Below are 17,106 nucleotides of genomic sequence, written 5' to 3' on the forward strand. Positions count from 1 at the left end.
AGGGCACATATTGCATGGAACACTGGGTTTTATATGCAAACAATAAATCATGGAACATTACATCAACAACCAATGATGTACTGTATGGTGACTAACATAACATAATAATTAAAAAAAAGGTCCCCAATCAGATTGAATCCCAAAAAGACTTCACCAAGACATGTTATTAAAAAACTGTCAAAAATCAAAGACAGAGAACCTGGAAAGCAGCAAGAAAAAAGGAGCTCATCACAGACAAGGGAACACTTACAAGGCTATTCAGTGGCTCTAGCAGCAGAAATCTTGAAAGCCAAAAGACAGTGAAATAAAATATTCAAAGTCGTAAAAGAAACAAACAAACAAAAAAACCCCAAAAGCAAACATTAGCAACCACAAATAATTTACCCAGAAAAGCAGGTAATGAGGGAGAGAGAAAGTCATTTCCAGACAAACACAAGTGGAAAATTTCATCACCACTAAAGCTGCCTTACAAGAAACACGAAAGGGAGTTCTTTAAGGTGAAAAGAGAGGACACTTACTAGTAACATGAAATCATATGAAAGTACAAAACTCACTGGTAAATGTAAATATATACTCAAATTCAGAATACAGTAATATTGTAATGGTGATATACAAATCACTTATAACTCAAGTGTAAAAGAAAAAACAATTAAAAATACTTATAAGAATTTGTTTATGGATACACGGTATAAATATATGTAAATTGTGAATTCAAATACATAAAATAGAGGGGGAGTAAAAGCACTGAGGTTTTGAATGAGAACGAAGTTCTTTTTTTTTTTTTAAAGATTTTATTTATTTATTTTTCAGAGAGAGAGAGAGAGAGAGTGCGCACAAGCAGGCAGAGTGGCAGGCAGAGGCAGAGAGAGAAGCAGGCTCCCCGCCAAGCAAGGAGCCCAACATGGGACTTGATCCCAGGACCCTGGGATCATGACCTGAGCTGAAGGCAGCAGCCCAACCCTCTGAGCCACCCAGGCATCCCCAAAGTTAAGTTCTTATGAGCTTAAAACAGGGTGCTATATCTATAAGACTATAAAAAGTTTCATGTAAGCCTTTTGGTAACTGCAAAGCAAAAACCTAGAGTAGATATGGAAAAGGCAAAAATAAAGGAATGAAAGCATTCCCCCATAAAAAACACCCATGAAATCACAAAGGAAGACAGGAAGAAGGAACAAGTGATCTATGAAAAACTTGGACTAATGAAATGCAATAGTAAATCCTTACCCATTAATATATACTTTAATGTAAGCAGACAGATGAATGCATAAAGAACATGGAATTTGTATGGAGCACTGGGTGTGGTGCATAAACAATGAATCTTGGAACACTGAAAAAATAAAATTAAATTAAAAAAAGAGAAGAAAATGGAATATCATTGTCTTAAAAAGAAAGAAATCCTGTGCTCTCCAAAAAACATGGATAAACCTGGAGGACAACATTGCTAATAAGTACAACTGAATCAGACACAGAAGGACAGATAGATACTATATGATCTCACTTATAAGTGAAATCTAAAAATAAAACCAAGCTCAGTAACAGAAGGTAGAATGATAGTTATGAGAACCTAGAGAGGGGGGTGAAGGGCAGTTGTTAATCAAATGGTACAAACTTTTGGTTATAAGAAGAAAAATATCTGAAGACTAAATGTACTGCATGGTGATCATAGTAAACACTGAAGTTTATACTTGAATTTGCTAAAAAAAAAAGTAGTACATAGATCTTATATATTACATCTCACATAAAGGTAACTCTGGGTGGTAACGGTTATGTTAATTAATTTGTGTTCATCATTTCAAAATGTAAATACATACATTACAACAGCCCACTGCGCACCTTAAAAATACATACTTTTAGTTGTAGTAAATAAACAAAAAAATTTTAATTGGTGAAAGACTGAATGCTTCCCCTTAAGATCAGGAGGAACAAGACAAAATGTCCACTCTCACCGCTCTTATTAAAATCTCACTGGAAATTCTAGCTAGTGCAAGAGAGGAAACAAAGGAAAAAAGGTATACAGATTGGAAAGATAAAAATCGTAGTGATCCTATTTTAGGTGACATAATTGTCAATGCAGAAAATCTTAAGGAATATAAAAAAGAACACCTCTGTATCTAATAAATAAGCTAAGCTGGTTGTAGAAAATAAGATCAACACACAAAAATCAACCACATCTCTCTCTCTATATATATACAACAGAATATTATGCAGCCATCAAAAAACCCTGATTATCTTGCCATTTGCAATGACGTGGATGGAACTAGAGGGTATTATGCTAAGTGAAATAAGTCAATCAGGGAAAGACAAGTATCATATTATCTCACTGATATGAGGAATTTGAGAAATAAGACACAGGATCATAGGAAACGGGAGAGAAAAAGGAAACTAGATGAAACCAGAGAGGGAAACAAACCATAAGAGACTCTTAATCTCAGGAAACAAACCGACAGTTGCTGGAGGGGAGGGGGAGTGGGAGGGATGGGGTGTCTGGGGGATGGGCACTGGGGAGGGTATGTGCTACGGTGAAAGCTGTGAATTGTGTAAGACTGATGATTCACAGACCTCTACCCCTGAAACAAATAATGCATTATATGTTAATTTAAAAAAAAGAAAAAAATCAACCACATTTCTATATAACAAAAATGAATATTGTAAGGGCCTACTTAGCCAGAGGGAGCCATTTTGTTGTTTATGCAATAAACTTAGATTGGCCCTATGCAGTAAACTTAGAATGACCCTATGCAATAAACTTAGATTGAACCTGCCCCTCCCAGAGGAACTTACTTGCAAAGCCCAGATACAAGAGTGGGTTAGGCCAGGTGGAGACATCCAATCAGTGGGGCATATTGTCTCCTTAGCTACCAAGGAGAGTGGGCTCCGCCTTTTCCAATTCTGACCAAGGTGATAGGCTAGTTCAAATATCTACTAGGGTAAATTGTAATTCAATTGGCCGCCCATGTATGACCTAGCATGACTGTGCAGTTTTCTCTGTGTATTGTAATCTCATTGGCCACCTGTGTGTAGCCAGGCTCAACCACCTCTATAAAAGTTAGTCTGTGAGGCTGGGAGAGGTCGCCTCTTTGTAAGAGATGCCCCGACCAGTCGATTTGATTCTCGATGCTTGGCACGAAATAAAGCTTTGCTTGACCTTCGCTTTGTATCAGTCTTGTTCCTTTGATTACGGACCCTAACAAATATGTCAAAACACATTAAAAAAACAGTAACAATTATAATCACCCAAAGACGTGGAAATACTTTAGGTGCTCATTTAACAAAATACTTGTGAAGTCTCTACGTGAAGAACTAAATGTTGGTGAAAAGAATCAAAGAAAACCTAAATAAATGAATGAGCATACGGTGTTCATGCCTTGAAAGATAGGACTTAGTAAAGACATAGATTTCCCCCAAACTGATCTGTGGGTTTAAATCAATTCTTATCAAAATCTCAGCAAATTGTTCATAAACAAAGATAAGCTGATTCTAAATTTGTATGGAAAGGCAAAGGAGCTAAAATAGTTAACACGATTCAAACAAACAAACAAAAAAATGGGAGGATCACTGTTCACAATGCTGAGACTTACTATAGGGCTGCAGTAATCAAGAGAGCCTGGTATTGGCGGAGGGAGAGATACAGAGATCAATGAACAGAAACACAGAATGAGAAACAGATACACGCCCATAGGCCCAACTCAATTTTGATCCTGGTACAAAAGCAATTTAGTGGAGGAAGTATAGTCTTCTCACAAATGGTGATAGAGCAATTAGACGTCCATTGGCCAAAAACAAAGATCTTTGACCTAAACTTCACACCTCACAAATAACAGGACTCTTAACTATAGGAAACAAACTGAGGATTGTTGGAGGTGAGGTGGGGGAGGGGATGGGGTAAGTGGGTGATGAGCATTAAGGGGGGCACCTGATGTAATGAGCACTGCATGTTACATGCCACTGATGAATCACTAAACTCTACCTCTCAAACTAATAAAGCACTCCATTAATAACAATCTGTTAATTAACTGAATACTTAATTGAATATTTAAATACAAATACAACTTAAAAAATTATAACACAAAATGTATCACAGACTTCCATGTAAAACATAACACTATATAAGATTTACATTATAAATGTAAAACATAGAATACATAAGACAATATATTAAATATAAAACATAAAACTAAATATTTGGAGAAAGTCTTGGGACCTAGGGCTAGGTAAAGAGTTTTCAAACTTGATGCCAAACTCACAAGCCATAAAAGGAAAAAAGGATACACTGGCCTAATTTAAAAAAAAAAAAAAGTTTGCTTTGCTGAAGAATCTGGGACAATGAAGAGACAAGTTACACACCATGCCTATAAAAGAATAGTAAGAGGGATATTTTTGGTGATGGAAAACCTCTCCAACGTGACAGGGGTGGTGGATACACAAATCTACATGTAAGATAAATATTCAGAGATGTGCGCATGCGCGCGCGCGCGCGCACACACACACACACACACACACACACACACACAAATGAGTGCACATAAAACTTGAAATCTTAATCTAACTCTGTGGCTAGAACTAATGTCAATTTCCATTTCCATACAAATTATAGTTTTATTACCTAAGGGGAAATAATCTGAAGGCCACGGGACATGGGATCTCTTGAGACAACTTCCTATGAATCTATAATTATTTCCAAATAAGAGCTTTATAAAGTAATCAATCAATCTGTAAATTAAAACTGAACTGATGCCTACCCGTCGGTTTGTGAAGACAGAATAACATTCTTTCACTAGTATTGTTTTGATCATGTCCAGATCTGTGATAGCCAACACAGGCTGTCGTCCATCATAAAACCTGTGTCGGGAAAACAGAGCTGATTACGCTTAACATAGCGGTTTCTGCAGTTGTAGCCATGCCTGGAAGTCCAGGCCTTATCTTGACATTACATAATCCAAACTCTGACATCTGATTAGAAATAACATTAGAGGGGTGCCTGGGTGGCTCAGTTGGTTAAGCGTCTGCCTTTGGCTCAGGTCATGATCCCAGGGTTCTGGGATGGAGCCCCACATCAGGCTCCCTGCTCAGCAGGAAGTCTGCTTCTCCCTCTTCCTCTGCTGCCCCCCGCCTTGTGCTCCCTCTCTCTCTCACTTGCTCTCATTCTATCTCAAATAAATAAATAAAATCTTTTAAATAAAAAGAAATAACATTAAAATATTTGTTAACTCTAGGTGATGTGTACATGGGTATTTCCTGGGCCATTCTCCATAATTTTTTGCATGTTTAGAATATTTCAAATATCTTAGAAGTATTTCAAACATTTCAAATAATTTATCTATATTATCAAAAAGAAAGTTGGGTTAGTAAGTAACTGAAGGCGAGTGAATTATCTAGGAAGAAAAAAATAACAAGGGAGTCTACCCACGAGAAAAGAAAAATTATAATTTTAAAGAAATATCAAACACATGGAAGACATATGTTAGAATATTAGATGAAAACTGTAGATACACTGATCACACACATGTAAAGATATATCTGCAAATGACATCTTGGAATGTTCAAAAAGTGATGGTAGGATTATGAATGATTTCTTTGCCCTATTTTCTAAAATTTCCTTCCTAGTTTATAACTTTTCTTTTTAAAGATTTAATTAATATATTAGACACAGCAAGAGAGGGAACACAAGCAGGAGGAGGGGGAGAGGGGGAAATGGGCTTCACATGGAGCAGGAAGCCCAATGCGGGGCTTGAACCTAGGACCCTGGGATCATGATCTGAGCCAAAGCAGATGCCTAATGACTGACCCACCCAGGTGCCCCAGTTTATAACATATTAAAGAAAATATTTTCTGTTTTTTAAAGATTTTATTTATTTATTTGACAGACAGAGATCACAAGCAGGCAGAGAGGCAGGCAGAGAGAGAGATCACAAGTAGGCGGAGAGAGGGAAGCAGGCTCCCCGCCGAGCAAAGAGCCCGATTCGGGACTCGATCCCAGGACCCTGAGATCATGACCTGAGCCGAAGGCAGAGGCTTTAACCCACTGAGCCCCCCAGGTGCCCCAAGAAAATATTTTTTTTAACCACTAAAGAGATGTCCTTGGTAAGATCAAAGTCAGAAAAATTTGAAAAGAAAGGACAAAGAAAATGAAGAAATAAAGAGAAACATGTATAATTCATTTTCAAAGTATTTTCTTTTTATTACTTGTGTTTATTCTTGTATGTGGGTCCCAAGTGTGAGTTCCTTGGGCTCCATGTAGGTGACATCCTGGAGCAGCAGGGCATGCCTCCTTTGACACATGTCTCACACACCAAGCTGACTCTTTGTATGTGATCCATCCCTATCCAGCCTGACCTCCTAACTGTCAGTATGCCTGTAAAAGGCAAGGGGCAACTGGCCCCTTGAGGTTTATTTTAATCTTAATTATACCGCCCTCTGGCATTTTATTTTCCGTTATAAATCATTTGCCAGAACAAAATGGAAGATTTTCCACAAGTCCCCTACTCTTTCTTGGATGTCACAGAGGAATTTCAAATGGTTTTGTGATCACATCTAAAAATGGCTGAGAACCACTGTACTAAGTGTTACCCACGTCTAAAAAGTAAAATGCAGAAGGCTGAAGTGGGAGTCGACTATATTTACTATTGAAACAGTGATAGAAATTACTGAAGTGGCACTTAAGTTCACCCTCCCATCAGCCTGGTCATATTTCTTGAATGATTCCCCTCGTCCCATCCTGTTTGTTCAAAAACACCTGGATGGACAAGGGACAGTGGTTTGGTGTAACCCTTTACCTTCATGGTCTCACCAAGCCCTAATATTGCTTCCACTGCCAGTTACATTCAGCTTTTTGGGTCCCACCCCACATCCTCTAGATTTGGTGTTGCTGAGGGATGGAAACCAAGAATATCCATTTTTATTTTTATTTTATTTATTTATTTATTTATTTATTAAAAAGGGTTTTAAGATTTTATTTATTTATTTGACAGACATCACAAGTAGGCAGAGAGTCAGGCAGAGCGGGGGGGGGGGGGAAGCAGGCTCCCTGCTCAGAAGAGAGCCCGATGCGGGGCTTGATCCCAGGACCCTGGGATCATGATCTGAGCTGAAGGCAGAGGCTTTAACCCACTGAGCCACCCAGGCACCCCAAGAATATCCATTTTTAGCCAGGTCTCCCATGTGGTTCTTTTCTATCGCTAAGCACAAGAACCACGTACTAAGGACAGAACTGGGGCCAATGATGTAAGACTGACACCATCCAGAACTGACCAGTATCGACTATAGGAAGTGGCAGGGGAATGCAACTAGCAGTGACCCAGTGATCTGTATTCTTTCTAGTCTACCATGGCTTATGGGACACACCAACTCAGCAGGACCCATCGTGTCTGAGGACTTGATGAGAGAAGATAAAGAGGTGCGAGAAGGTACAATGCTGGCTGTGAGCATCCCAGCACCACGGTGTACCTCTCCCTCTACTTCACCAAACTTCCAGTCGCTCTGAAGGGAGCAGCTGCTGCAAGCAGCAAACACTCTATTTAATCACAAGTCCATCAGTGCACCAAGAACACCGGTTTAGAAATATTCTACATCTCTTCAAGTCTGTAAAATCAAGAGAAACATATATATATCTGCACTGAAAGAAAAGACTTGGCCCCATTAAAAAAAAAAAAAACCAAAACAAACAAACTCCACAGTTGCAGAAAAAGAAAAAACTGAGTAGAAATGGCTTCCCATTGGGGCGCCTGGGTGGCTCAGTGGGTTAAGCCTCTGCCTTCGGCTCAGGTCATGATCTCAGGGTCCTGGGATCGAGCCCCACATTGGGTAGGGAGCCTACTTCTCCCTCTGTCTCTGCTATCTCTATATCCGCTGCTTTGCCTACCTGTGATCTCTCTCTCTGTCAAATAAATAAATAAAATCTTAAAAAAGAAAATAAAAAAAGAAATGGCTTCCCATTCTGTCCACCGACACCCCCACAGCCACCTTTCAAAAGGACATATTTAATACAAAATTTAGGTATGGGACCTTTGGCTCTTAATGAAAAGTGAATCATGTGGGAAAGAGGTACTGAGAGGCACTGATGGGCACATATTAGAAAGGTTTGAAATAATGCATTTTTGTGATTAAGGGGAACATAAGGAGGGAAAATGGGGAAGAGGGTAATCACAAGACAGAGTAGAGAGTGATGTTAGGAGTCCCTGGGCAGCAATGTCCAGAGATCAGTGATGTCCTGCTGCTCCCCAGGTCCGATCACATTTAGATCTGTACTCTGGTGATACATGGGATCCCAGGAAGGAAAGACTCCAGAAGCTTTACTACAGCAGGCTTCATCCCAAGAGGCTTTCAACTGAGACTGTCTATGTGGCTGGGAGCCTCATCATAACAAGCCTATCTGATGGAAGTTTCCAGAATACTTACCCCCAGAATCTTCCATATTTCTTAAAACATTTCTTGTCAACATTCCAAAAGCCCTGCAAGAAGAAACAAAACATACCACTAATCTAAATGTACTGAGCCCTACCTCTAATTGGGACAAAAATAACTCAGCTCTCATGAAATGTAAGGCTTACTACATCTCACTGGCAGTTAGAGAGAAGTTCTTGCTCACAGGCATCTTACCAGAAAGGAGAGAAAGTAGAGGAGATATTGAAACAGAGAATTTCAAGTCCCGCTTAAATCTTAAGTATTGTAAATACTGAACATCTTACCCTGCCTGTGAGGACTGTGTAACCCCTATCTTTCTGACATTTTTGGCTTGTGCATGAGTTTTCTCTAAAACTCAGAACCCTCTGAATTATCACCTCCAGGGCCATGTGGGAAAACGAGCTGAGGGAAAGTGGCCTGCATCCTCTGAACCCCCAGTTACCACTCTGTTCACTGATCTCAGGAGCCCTACTAGAATTTCAAGGGATTTAGAAAATTAAGACACCAGAGAACTCTTTCAGTCTAGCAGATTTACAGAAGTCTGAGACATATTTGCTGAGTGAGAAAGTGAGTGATGAATGAATGAATGAAAGGTGGACTCATCTTCCAGTCATCTACCTCAACACGGGGAAGAGGGGATGGTCCCACTACTTCATGAAGGACAGATTAAGTTAAAACACTTGCTTGTGTCCACAGTAGTGAAACTGTGGAAGGAGCCAAGATGTCTATCAACAGATTAATGGATGAAGAAGATGTGGTTCATATATACAATGGAATATTACTCAGCCATCAGAAAGGATGAATACCTACCATCTGCACTGGCATGCTTGGAACTGGAGGGGATTATGCTAAGTGAAATAAGTCAAGGAGAGAAAGACGATTATCATATGGTTTCACTCATATGCGGAACTTAAGGAATAGGGTGGACGACCACAGGGGAAGGGAGGGAAAATTGAATGTGAAGAAATCAGAGAAGGAGACAAACCATGAGAGACTCTGGACTGGGGGAAACAAACTGAAGGTTACAGAAGGGAGGTGGGTGGGAGGATGGTAACCAGGTGATGGGTATTGAGGAGGGCACGTGTCATGATGAGCACTGGGTGTTATATGCAACTAAGGAATTGTTGAACACTACATCAAAAACTAATGATGTCAACTATATGATGACTAACTGAACATAATAATAAAATAATAGAAATTTTAAAAATTAATTAAAAAATAAAACACTTGCTCTGTGTTTTCACTTTTGTCACTGAAAAGAAAAACAACACTCCCTCTTGCTAAGTTTTGTTGTGATATTCAATGTTTTAACTACACAAAGTAAGGTCTCAGATATGTGGGTCTTAGGTGTATCTACTAAGTAGTTGATCTGGGAAAAGTGGAAAGGAAATTACTGTTTTGGAAGGGAAAAGTCCAGGAGTTCTTAGGCAGTTTTGGACATTGTGAGCCTCAGAGGGGAGGAGTGGGATTTGAGAAACAAGCCTCAGGTCTGTGGGACAGGAACTCTATAGCAGACAGCAGACTGCACGTGAGACTACCTGTTGGCCTTGGACATGAGCTCCTAAACTTCTGTCCAGAGGCCCACCCTCACGTGAGGCATTCAGACCTAGATTAGCCACAATGGCTCCACTAGCATTCAGTGTGTGTGTCAGATAGCACATTCCATTGAGTTACCTTAATTTCTTAATAATTTTCGCAAAGTGTCTCCTTTCTAATGATTTTATATGAGTGGTTCTACCATTGTGTGCAGAACAGTCCACATGCAAACTTGTTCAAAAGTTACAATCTGCAGTCAATGGACAAGCACCATTTACTCTCAGTTATACTCTCTCCCAGCTCAACTCACCCAGAAGGTGCCTCCTTTGAAGATAGAGAAATAAAGCAGACAGCTCTGGTTCAAGCTCACAAATCCCAAAAGATGTCATGGGTGACAAAGGGAGAATTAGAGCCATGGAAATAACTGCAGGGATTGGCAGTTCTTGAGCGAATTCAAGTATGTGCAGATTCCCCAAAAATGAATCCTGAGCTTCCCAATAACCTGACATTCCAGAGCTAGCCAGGAAAATGAAAAGGCTATCCAGAGATCATGCTATAAACTTAAAAGTCTGACTCTAGGGTACACAGCTTAATGGACCAGTAGTGTGGACCCCCTTGATGCTCTTCTCCTAATTCCAAATATAATAATGCCTTCCTGGGAATCTGTACCTGCCAGAAACAGCCTCTTCATGATGCTCACAAGACAGAACATCAAGTCCTGTGCTGAATGGGTCAGAGAGCTAGGCAGCCTACTGAAGGAAGCCCTGAGGCTCCAAGCAGCAGATAACAGAACCCTGGGGTAGACCTGGTCATGTGCTGGGTAGGGCCTAAGACACCATTTCTCCAAAGTCTGAAACCTAAGCACTTCCTCCCAAGGAGGAGAGTATTCACTGTGGAATTAAGCTAAGATTCGCAAATACAAGATGCAAAGAGGGAGCTCAAACAACACGCACCTCACAGTAGTCCAGAATATTTCCCACAAAAGGCAGAGGTTTTGGCCCAGGAATTCCCAGCTTCTTAAAAAGTCCATGTGTGGAGGTCCCATATCTATAAAGTGAAAGAGAAGGCCAGGTCACAGGAATGATATAATAGGTGCTGGGTCTGGCCAGTCAATGATGCAGAAGTGGAACAGGTGAGGGAGGGAGGTAACATGTAGGCAACAAATAATATCAGCAATTCCAATGGCAATAATTAATTCACTCATCATCTCTTTTCCCACCTGCACAGTGAGACCCACAAAAAGTAAGGATGATTAGCTAAGAGCAGCAAAATACCACATGGTCTCAATCCTAGAATGAATGCTTGAGCAATGTGTCCACCCTTGAGAGCTCCTGAAAGTTTCATACCAATTTCTTTCAGAAAATTCACTCACGCCTATTTAGTAAATGACTCTTCCATGATTTTGGAGATTCTCATTCTAGGTGGAAAGGGGAAAAAGTGTTTCTCTCCTCCAATGATGAGATTTTGCTTAATTGTATCCACTCAAGAGCCAAGGGTTACTGAAAGCCTACCATGAAAATGTTCTTATAGTTTCCTCAGAGGTTTTCCTTCCTTGTAGGCCCTGTCGCTCTTTGGGATCTGGTCCTTCTTAAATCTATCATCATAGAGAGACTCTGAGCAGCCGCAGTATTCTCATTTTATACAATGAAAACCGTGTCCAAGGCTCCACTGGCTCATAAAAAAGTGAGATGCTTTCAGCTCTGTCCATCTGTTTTCAGACACTCTGGTTCTCTTGAGCTGCAGAGAAGGGGGACTGACCCATATGTCCCCTTAATGATACAGTATTAAGGAATCAGTGACTAAATAATCCATTTTTGGACCATTCTTCCCTGTGGGACGTCTGGTCTTCCAACCTATAATACTCATGTGTTCAGCACACTGCCAGACACACTAGCTTCTTTCAAGATGGCCACTCACAAAGCTGTCAGTTTATTGACTCTGTGCATCACCTATCTCAGAAACCCATTACGGATGGTGCCCCTTATGACACAATGGCTTATAATTCATCTTTCATTAGACTGATGAGGAATTTCATAACTTGGTGTTCTGGATCTTTGCAAGCCTTCTTAGGTGTTGGTGAGAGATGGCAGAGTGGAGGAAGAGGAGAGGCTGAGGGAAAAGGCTGCCAAAAACAATTTCAACCATGAACTTGCCAGGCCTAAATGGCTAATCCCATAGTGGCAAATTAGGAAAGTATGGTAGGAAAGAATGCTAGGTAGAAATGGTTCAACAAGCCCTGTAGGTGCTTTTAGCTAACAGATAGGGGACCTTCCAAAGTTCAGATACCTCCAATTGATGGCAGATGATGTGTTACAAAACATAAAATGAGTAATGATAAAATGTTCCATAGAATGGAATGAAGACCTTGTCTCTTCATCTCTGGAGTGTAGCCTTTAAGATAGTACAGTTCCAAATATTCTGTAGAAATACAGCAAACCTTATATTGTGTAACCAAATACACCCACAAAATTGCCTAAAAGGACATGTGCTTGAAGGACCAGCAGAGAGGGACCACAGTTTGGCTCAGCTGGATGTTTAGTACTTCCTCCAGAGCAGTTCACAGATGCATGAGCCCCAAATGCCAGGAGGAGGGTGACATTGGTTAGTCCTACTTCCATTCCTTCTTGCCATCAAGACCCAACACATGGATTTCTGCTTCTGAACATTCAATGTGCTCCATGAACTCCCAAGTGAGGCCAAGCAAATGAGCGAATGTGTCAGCAACACTGGTCCCAAGGAAAGATCTGGTTTAGAGTCTAAACTCACATGGCTCCATAAGAAGGCAGAGGGTGGGCTGGGTGAATTTTTCTGATTCTTTCCAGTTTTCTTCTTCTTGGTAGAGTCATGCTGCTGCTGGCACAAATGAAGGGGCTAACAATGAAGCCCCTCCTTTTTATTGCCATTACATAGCATTGCCTGCAGAGGGCGCTGTCTACAGCTACTGACTCCTGGCTACACCAGTGTCAGAATTCTAAGTCTGCACGCAGCTTTGATTGCCTGGTGGTGACGGGATCCCGTGACCGCCCCACTGCCATACAGACAACACAGTGTAGCTTACATGGTGGTCCTGTCCCCTGGCTTCAAAGAGTTGAGATGCTAACCCTGTGGTCCCGTGATGACCTTCTGTAGGACCAGGATCAAGGAGTATCTCTCAGAGGTCTGCTCTGAGGGAGAATATTCTCCCACTCCATACTGAGTACCACCTGGATGCTTCTCACATCAGTACTGGCTCACAGTCTCATTACTCACCTGTGCAGAGAGATTAAAATAACTTGCTGGGCACATGTATTTAAAAATATACACAGCTTATATCATAGAAGTATGTATGGGTCCACTAAATTCATATTCTCAACATTATTCTAGAAGGTACTTTTATTGTCAGAAAGGCTGAACCACCAGCCCTCTTTTATCCTTTGGAAGAACATGCTGGAAATAGTCTTATCTCAGCAAAAAATCTATTATTAAATACAATGAAATTAAACCACATCAATTAATCTTAAATGTCATCACACACAAAAATATGTTGCCACAATACCTGGCATTCCGACTTCTGACCTCCTGAACTGTAAGAGAATAAATCAGTGTTTTTTTTTAAAGCCTCTTAATTAATATAATAGGAGAAGATAAAGGGGAGAGAAAGTTGTGGTGGGTGTTAAATCTTAAAATGGGTATTGTTAAATCCAAATAAACAACGTTAGATTGGGGCAATGCCAGATATGGGAAAAAAAATGAAAATGAGGCTTCCATACTCTATGTTCATTTCCTCATGACTTCCTACTCTTAAGAAAGTGCAATTGAGACAGAGGTCAAATGTGATGGGGGGTCTGTCCTTACCCATACTGTGAAACTATGTCCTTTCCCACCCTGCTCCATGATGCCAGGAATCCCACCACTGAAAGGAATTCCTCTGCTAGATGTTTTAATTCCTCCTCCTGTAATATAACATAAAGGGAAAAATAATACCTAAAATCCACACTGGCTTTCAGGGCCTGCCTTTGCAGGCTGCTAGCAGACTTCATATTGGGGGATAGGGGGAAGAAATTTCTACACGGGTGCTAACCTTCCCAGAGACTGGAAGGAAAAGGTGAAATGAATACAATTTGAAGATTTCTGCCAAGTCTCCTCAGCTCTAAAGATGCTCACTTAGGGGTAAGGAGTTCTGCATATTATAGGGTAGGGGGATGGCTAGGAGAGTGACCCAGAAAAGAGGGAAGAACCCAGACAGAAGAGGGAGGTGAGGCATCTCCAGTCCCCTTGGAAGTCTGGGTGCACAGGTGCCTTGAGTACATGGGGCCTGGTGATGGAGGGAGGGAATCAGGACCACCCGAGTGACACAGGCCCAGTCTTTCTACATGTCTCCTGCAGCAGACACAGATCAGAAGGTGAAGATAGTGAGACAAAGACCCAAGTCACTGGTCTGCCTCCAGAATCTCCACAGCTTGGGAAGCTGGTGAGGACCTCAGAGCACTGGGGCCTGTCGATTTTAGTCTGCGTCTGCTGAATTCTGCTGGATTGGTCTAGGTCCGCACTGGTGGCCAATGAGATCATCCCTAGGAGCAAATAATGTCACTCAATCCTGCTAGCTACAGAAAAGCGATTGGAGGACGGAGCTACTCCTTCAGCCGGTTTGGGGGAGGTCAATAATAACCCCTGTGTGTTCCTAGCATTTCTGAAGCACCCAACACTTATGCAACTTCCCCTTTGTTAACTCTTGATCCTCCAAACAGACAAGGAAAAGGGGGTGGATGCTGATTAGCAACCCAACTCAAAGGTTCTGGAGGCGATGAGCCTGGACAGTTACTCACAGATAGAGGAGGACCAGGCTGGTAGCCAGGAGAAGCCAGGTTTCCATGGAAAACCTTGGGATCAGGTCCATGGCCATTTTTCCTCTGTGAATTCTCTCTGCTTCCGTTCAGCAGTGTGTGCTAGTCCTTGCCGGCCTGTGGGTGCGGAGCTTCCTTTCCCACCAGCGGTGATTCAGTGAGGTTGGAGTATATATACTGAAAAGGGGGTGGGGCTGGACTGCAGTCACTAGCACACTGCCCCCTTAGTCCCCCCGCCGCAGCCATGAGTGTTGGCAAAGCATTGTGGACACTCCCAGATTGACCTTTGAGTTCATATTCTGTCCAAAATCAGTAAACAACTCAGTCAGTGTTATTGGTAATTTCAAAGGTTACAGAAACTCAGGTAGTCACTGTCCTTAAATCTCTAACTTGCCCTTGTCACATGGCTGCCTCGACCTTTAAATACACGAAATCATTCAAACAAGCTGTTCTGCATGTCTTTACCCATGAAGGCTCCTCTGCCTGGAAATGCCACCGTGGCCCTTCCAAGGAACTACTTATCCTTCAAACCCAGCTCTGAGAGGATCCCCTGTGTTAGGGTCTTTCCTCACATGCCTCCTTTAACACATAAACCAACCACTTCCTCCCCTGGGAAATTTCTGCCCCTCCTCCCCCCACCCCTGCCCTGCCCTGCCCCAGCCCCAGTTCTGTTATTCAGTTCTCTCCACCCTCTAGCCCCATTATTGGTCTCCACACCTATTGGCCTTAGATAGAGAGCTTCTCAAGGGTGAGTCTGAGTACTGTCCACATTATGTCCCTAGTCCCTAGCAATGCTCTGTATACTCAGTGGGCACCCAGAAAGGTTACTGGATTTGAGTTTTTGAAGTGAAATTGTTGGGCTTCTTGTGTGTTCTTTTTTTTTTTTTTAACACTATTTATTTATTTGACAGACAGAGATTATAAGTAGGCAGAGAGGAAGGCAGAGAGAGAGGAGGAAGCAGGCTCCCTGCTGAGCAGAGAGCCTGATGTGGGGCTCCATCCCAGGACTCTGAGATCATGACCTGAGCCTAAGGCAGAGGCTTTAACCCACTGAGCCACCCAGGCACCCCTTGTGTGTCCTTTCCATGGAACTTTTTGGACCATGCCACATACCTGCTGGGAAAGATCCAGGGACAGAGGATCTGGAAATTACGCCTGTTCAATATCATCACACAGACCCATGATCTGTGTCTGCATGGCCTGAGAATCTGAGGTTTATGCAGCATACCTCTGGAATCTCTGGGACAATGGAGGTATTAAGAGAGAAGTAGCTCTATACTTGCATACCACCAGTGGAAAGACATTAAGAAGCTGGAAGATGATCCCCAGGTAAAGGAGGAGAGAGAGTCCAAGGAATTCTGAAATATTTCCCAGGGCACCGTTCAATAGGGTCGTGCTATTATCCCTGTTTACAGAAGTGGAGACTGAGACTCAGTGACTGCATTGGGCTTTCCAACTGCCATTGATCACAACAAGAACATGTTGTGAATAAGCAAACAGAAAGTGAGATTGAAAAGTCTTCTGCACTCTGCAATACTGATATTCAATGTTTGCCCTTCCCTGAGAAGGGTCGTTATGGGAAATAGTGAGACCCAGGTTATACAGCACACTGGTTAAAATTCTGTTCCTATCTGCATGGCAACCTGCACAGCAGCCTTATCATGGGTCTTCCACATCAAAGGTCCACCTCATCTTAGCAGGGAAGACATATGTTAATCAAGATGATACTAAGGGTATTGTTGCGTGGGATCTCCCTCCCTATGTTCCCCAGAAGAGAGCTACAGAGAATATGTGCAAACAAGGAAAGATGTGTGTCATCTGATAATTTTTTTTTTTTTTGAGCCCAGTGTGTGGCTAGACCTGAGCCAAGACCAAAAGTCAGTTGCTCAACCCACTGAGCCACCCAGGCAGTCTCATGATAGTTCTTGACAATTCTGTCACCTAAACACAAAGCTTTTCTTATTTTACTGGGAATTAAGTCTCTGTGGCAACTCACATGCTTTCATCCTTCTCCAAAAGGCAAAGCTATCTATGATGATTTCATAAGTAAGCCTAATATGATCATCTGTAACTCTAGTCACCTGAGGGCCTGCTCCAGCTGGTTGCAATCTAGAGACAGGCTAGTTGCTCCTGAGGACCAAAATGCAGCCAGCACTGAACCAATGCACATGACCTGTCTGCAAAAGGACCCTATAGAAGTGTGAGCTTTGTGCCCCATCCTTCCCCAGACGGGAACACCTGACATGAAGAGACTCACATCCTCAGAGTTGTACAGAAGGTGTGAAGGAAGACATGTGTGTCACAAGAATACCCCACACATCCCGTGGCTCTCATCTACTCCTTCCTG

General features: G+C 41.9%; 1 protein-coding gene across 2 annotated transcripts in view; it reads right to left on the minus strand.

The window, feature by feature from the left end:
- Positions 1-14,914, minus strand: part of LOC116876447 (cytochrome P450 3A12-like) — a 46,189-nt gene extending 31,275 nt beyond the window's left edge. For both annotated transcript variants that reach the window (XM_032872625.1, XM_032872624.1), the window contains exons 1-4: positions 14,742-14,914; positions 10,890-10,983; positions 8,395-8,447; positions 4,740-4,839 (exon numbers count right to left, since the gene is read on the minus strand). In XM_032872625.1, coding sequence (XP_032728516.1) covers positions 4,740-4,839; positions 8,395-8,447; positions 10,890-10,983; positions 14,742-14,818 — 324 coding nt within the window. In that variant the 5' untranslated portion in view covers positions 14,819-14,914. The remainder of the gene's footprint in view (positions 1-4,739; positions 4,840-8,394; positions 8,448-10,889; positions 10,984-14,741) is intronic.
- Positions 14,915-17,106: the final 2,192 nt, after the last annotated feature.

Source organism: Lontra canadensis, unplaced genomic scaffold, assembly GCF_010015895.1.
Source record: "Lontra canadensis isolate GAN:19392208 unplaced genomic scaffold, GSC_riverotter_1.0 scaffold45, whole genome shotgun sequence".
Classification (NCBI taxonomy): Eukaryota; Metazoa; Chordata; class Mammalia; order Carnivora; family Mustelidae; genus Lontra; species Lontra canadensis.